Genomic DNA, 6,047 nt, shown 5'->3' on the forward strand with positions numbered 1-6,047 from the left:
AAGACTTTGTAAGTCGAAACGTTTGAAATTTATAGCATTATATGAATGTAATAAAAGACAAATTTTATTAGTTAATTACATTTTGCTCGTTTTTTTTAAATCCTTGACATTTTAATTTATTGCATTGCATTTACATGAGCTTAGTTTTCTATATAAAAGTTATATTATACTACATAGGCTGAAAAGCCCCGGGATTTTTAATGAAAACAAGCATTTTTTGGGCAAAGTTATATTTATTCCTCAACATAGTTGCCTTCGAGGGCGATATTTGATATAGCGATTTTCCAACATTTCGATGCCCTTTCTGTAGTACGAAACGTCCAAGCCTTCGAAATACGCCTTGGTTTCCGCGATGACTTCCTCATTCGATATGAATCTCTTTCCTTGGAGCCTGAGGTTTGGGAACAGTCGCTGGGGGCCAAGTCTGGAGAATACGGTGGGTGTGTAACCAATTCGAATCGTAATTGATCCAATTTGGCCATCGCTTTCAAGGACGTGTATGACGGTGCGTTATCGTGATGGTACAGAACGAAGGCAAAAGTAGCGCCACTTAAAGCGACTGTAGCTTGTAAACGAATGAACGAAATGTCATGAAACTTCATACATAAACTAGTGACAGATAAACCTCTCGAAATGAATCATATTCATTTTCTAGTGGCGCCACGTATTGAAAAATCCCGGGATTTTTCAGCCCATATAGTATTTTATTGTATTAATATTATTTTATTTTATTTTTTTAATTTTTTAAATTTCATTTATTTTATTTATTTTATTTTATTATTTTATTTTATTAATATTGTACTATATTGTTATATTATATTTTTATATTTATATCAAAAATGCATTTATTAAATGCATTTTTATACAAAATGAATCTGAAATACTTTTTTCAATACAGAACATTTTCAATCGCATGCGTGCGTAACCTCAATCGTATCACTTTCTGAGGTGAGGCAAATGGAGTGCTTTTAATTGATCCATGGAGTATGCTCTAACGCGACGTGAATATTTAGTCGCCATATTGGTGTCGATGACGCAAATGTATTGAAACGTATTGAGCATATTGGAGCGTGCGATGCAAATAAACCTAAAGTTATACGTTTAGCATGTGAACAGTTGGTGCAAAACAACCATACTGCATTCCTTTGGGTATATTCGTGACACATGCGCAGAACTACAATTTCGGAGTTCATTTCACATAAACTTGTCCTAAGAAGTTAGCAGTCTAGTAGTATATATAGAAGTCTGTGGATGCACCCCATATAATTCTCCCACTATGTATCTGGATTCGGCCATAGAAAAAAACATGTATATTATATCTTGAAATATTGATCGCATTGTTTTCGATTAAAGAAAGTGTCAATTAAAATTCATGAAGATGAAGAAAAAGATACAATTATAACACCTGATCACAAAAGAGAAGACTGTATCTAAGCATATATACCTACGATAATAAACAAAAATAGCAATCTGTATTTGTTCGGAATATTATGAAAAGTAAAATAAATACTTATTTACCAGGTAAATTACTACTTAACACACAATTACGCACGACAATAAACACATTAATGAGATATTTTGTACATTTTCAGCTGTATCACCATCACTTTCTCCATGGATAATTGTGATTTTGTCACTTTGTTTTGTTAACAGTTATAACGGAGACTTTGTTTTTGATGATACCGAGGCTATTGTCAATAATGTTGATGTACATAAGACACCGTTCTGGGATATATTTCAAAATGACTTTTGGGGTACTAAATTATCTCACAAGCAAAGCCATAAATCATATAGACCTTTCACCATACTTAGTTTCAGGTAAAAGAATATTATTAAATATAATCATTAAAAAATATATATGTATGTGCATATGTATATGTGTGTATGCGCCAAGTGAAATATACACTATCGTTTATATATGTAAGAATTTGAGAATGTTTACTCACATTTTACAAAAACTTACAAGTATCTCAATGAAAAAAAAATAATCATAGAGAAGTTTTTAAAATTGAATTTTAAAGAGGAAGAATACAGCTTTTAATTGATGTTCAAATTATGGCTTTACAATATATTTTTTTAATTACATAAAGTTGAAAATTTATATTTTTGCAATACTTGTTTTATTTTAAAACATAATATTTTAATGAAACATCATTGGAAAAAATTTGACAGTTTAAAGATTTTTTAACTTTAGATTTTTTAACTTTAAACGTTTTATAAAAGATTTATACAATTTTTCGCAAAGATTGAATTTCTTATTGAAAAACTTATTTTTTTTTAATATCTTGAGTATTTCGTGTCCGACCGATTCCTATCTATGCAAATTTTTTGCAAATTCAATAAATTAAATTACATATGCTACTGGCATTTATACTAAATATACTATATTTTATTTTTTTTCTAAAATAAAGTTGAAACATTTGTTTTAGAAAATTAAAAACATGTTCTTATTAAATATGTTATATGTTCTTAAATATTAAATTATTGATATACATATTTTTTAATAATATAAAACACATTGCTTACTTAAAAAATTATTCATCCTGCCTACATATTTTTTAAAAACAATTATTTATTTTCTTTACACCAATTGATCAATTCATTTCATTATTTTGTTCATAAAAATATTAAGATACGATTATAAAAAAAAATTAATAGTTATGAGATATTTCTCCAGAGAAGCAGCTCAATATAAATGCGCTCCTTGTCCTGATGAATGGCAAAGTTCACAAAACATTGTAATAGATGAAAACACAGTAATAACCCACAAATCTTTTGGTATCTTTGAAGATAATATCCGTGAAAGTCTAAAAACCTTTATTGAAATATTTAATATTTTATTTATTTAATATTTCATTACAAACATGATTACATTTTGACAGGATGCTTATGCTTTAGGAATAAGACCCGACCGTGTACAACATAAATACAGTAAAAAGTGCCAATGATCGATCAAAGTTTAGATATTTCGAATAATACTCGAATAGTACTCTTGATTTTATTAAATTTAAGATATAATCGCGTTCGATCATTCATATATATATGAAAATCAATTTATCTCAGATGTGTGCTTATGCTTTATTCTATATCATGTTATTTTTTCATGCAATTTCATATTCTTTTCTAATATAAATAAAACTAATATAAATAAAAAGTGCACATGAATTATTTATGATTAAATATTATTGATTATATTTATTATTATTATTATTATTATTATTAATTATTGACCCACATTATAAAAGAATTAAATAAATATTCAATTTTAAATCAAAAGATAAAAGAAGTTAAAAAACATTTTATTAAAACAAAGAAATGCAAAATACTTTATTGGTTATACAGATATGATTTCCTAAAGTTTGTATGTGGCAGACTGTATCTACGTAAACCAATATCAAAGCCAATAGTTTACTGCTCTAATCTTACAACTTTCTCACAACTTTTTCATCACTTCTTGGATAAATAGTTATTTTCATATTTCTTAAGTCTTAACGAAAGATTTTTAAAAATTTAGGTTCTGTCGCGAGGCAAAATTTGACCTTATTCACTGCATGATATTCATTTTATTATATTACATACTCATTAAAAGTAATAATTTAATTAAATTTAATAGTTTAATATTTCATAAATCTATAAAATGTTAAAAACACATTAAAAAAATAATGTTTATGTGTAAACATAAACATTTAAAACGTAACAACTAGAGGTGGGCGGGTATCTGAGATTTCAAGTTCAGATCGAGTCGGGAATTTTTTTGGGATCAGGTCAGAACCCGAATGTTTGTAATGTTCGGGTACTCATAAATTTCGTGTATTTGAATTTAAAATCGGGTTGGATAGCGATCATAGATGTATGTAGAAACTTTTTAACGGCATAAATGTGATACTTCATGATCTTTCAATCGGCTTTTCCACTTAAATTATAGCATAATTAATTAATTAAATTTAAAAGTTCACAAGGAAGAGAAAGAATTCATGATATATATATAAATTGCAAAAATGTATTATTTTACAATTGTTGCCAGTATTGGAAATATCATATAATTGCATTTCCATCAATCTATTACTATATCAATATTTCGCCGAAGAATTCTTTCCGAAAAATAAATTTGCATTTCTTCATTTATGCCGAAATGAAAATATGGTTATTTTTCTTCTTCCACTCTACTCAAGGTACCGTGAAAAAATTTTATTAATTTTGATTTCCTATGAAACAAAAATCCCGATCCGATCCTGAAAAAAATTCCCGATCCGAACCGAGATTAGCCATAATTTTGGATACCCGCACACCTCTACTAACAAAAGCATGTGCACCATAGACTTTATAAAATAGATGGAGCATTTATACGAGAGAAGCTGAAGACAACATTGCAGGACAGCTCTACTCCAGTTGTTTCTCTCTTTTACAATGAGCGGTAGGGGAGGGGGAGGGAGCAATCAATGATCGTAAGATCATAACTCTCAAACGCCTATCTTCATTGCTCTCGGCCACTTCCCAGCTTGCCGTGGTGAATCAATTCATCATTAGAAAAGAAGAGAACTATTCCGTGATTATTTCTTTCTTTTTTTATCAAGTTTTCAGCTTCTTCATATGAATGCTCTTATAAGTCTATGATGTGCACACACACGTTTGAATACGTATCTACATTCTTGCACACATGGACATTTTGTGTATGCATATACGCATGCAAATGCGCGCGCATACACATAAAAATAAACACGAGATCAGATATCTACCCTGTGATATGTTTCCCTGGTTGGGTTACGCTTAGAGCAGTTAAAGTTTATTTTTCCACTTACTTTTAAAATTATTTCAAGATCAATAAAAGTATTTAAGAAGAAAATGTTTAGACGAAAGTTTCGAGTTTTTTTCGCATAGAATCTGCAATAAAAAAATATGTTCCATTTTTAAAAAACAACTTCCTGTTTGGATACTTTATTTCCGATCAAAATCGAAAGTTGAATATATCATCATTCGATACTGTGTATTCGATATATTTATTACAATTTTTTATACTTCTCATAAAAATCATTTCCCTTCATTTTAAAAGGAATGCATGGATAGGAACACTTTATATTTACATATATGTATATATAACGATACTTTGTCATGAACTATAAAAATTAATTTCCTTTTCTTTCTCTATAGACTACAATTCTGGTTGCGACAAGACTTAGTTTCACAGGATTACCATATAGTAAATATAATATTGCATAGTATGCTTTGCCTACTAACTTTATTTGTATACAATATATTTTTGGGACCAGAAGGACGGAGCATTTCATTTTACGCCGCAGCCTTATTTGCAGTTCATCCAATTCATACAGAGGCTGTAATTATAATTATAAATGCATCATTAGCATTATATATATTAACCTGGAAATTGTATTAATTTGAAATTATTTTTCTATCTCAGCAGAATAAGAAACTGATGTCCCTATTCTATAGGCCTCTTAAGGCCGGTTTCATCATCTTGATCCATGTAAAACACAATATTGTTAAGAATTAATTAGTCACAGTTGATATTTAATCGATTAATCTAAAATGGTAAAATCAGTTCTTAATACATGGCAGATTAGTAATTTTATAGTAAAAAAGTGTAACGACAGTATAACGATATTAACATTATTGTTAAGAGTTATAAAATAGGACCTAAAGTTCAGTTATAATAATTACAGTTATAATATTAGGTGTACAACTTTGCTTCCGCCGTTTTCCTATAGATGGCTTTAGCAGTAAGTGGTGGTCGAAATAAATAGATCATAGACGTCATACAATAAACTTGGGCATCTGTCAATATAACCCCATAGAAACATTAGTCGATTTGTGTCTGCATCATAAGTTATTCTCGATTGAAAATGTCAGTTTACGAGCCAAATTCTCGTCATTTGCGGGAGGTTTTATAATTTTTTGCTTCAATATGAAGAAATTCGCGGTTGAGGCTCATTGAATGCTCTCAAATACTTATGGTGAGGCCGCTATTAGTGAAAGAACGTGTCGTGAGTGGTTTCAACGCTTCAAGAACGGTGATTTTGACGTCGAAGACC

The 6,047-nt window shown here is 29.2% G+C and overlaps 1 protein-coding gene across 1 annotated transcript in view; it reads left to right on the plus strand.

Annotated features, from left to right (window-relative positions):
- Positions 1-1,490: 1,490 nt before the first annotated feature.
- The window catches only part of LOC105623874 (transmembrane and TPR repeat-containing protein 4), a gene marked incomplete at its 3' end in the record, with an annotated part of 31,220 nt that continues 26,663 nt past the window's right edge, over positions 1,491-6,047 (plus strand). The window contains exons 1-3 of the mRNA XM_012205250.1: positions 1,491-1,521; positions 1,593-1,818; positions 5,149-5,332. Coding sequence (XP_012060640.1) covers positions 1,491-1,521; positions 1,593-1,818; positions 5,149-5,332 — 441 coding nt within the window. The remainder of the gene's footprint in view (positions 1,522-1,592; positions 1,819-5,148; positions 5,333-6,047) is intronic.

Source organism: Atta cephalotes, assembly GCF_000143395.1.
Source record: "Atta cephalotes unplaced genomic scaffold scaffold00002, whole genome shotgun sequence".
Taxonomy (NCBI): domain Eukaryota; kingdom Metazoa; phylum Arthropoda; class Insecta; order Hymenoptera; family Formicidae; genus Atta; species Atta cephalotes.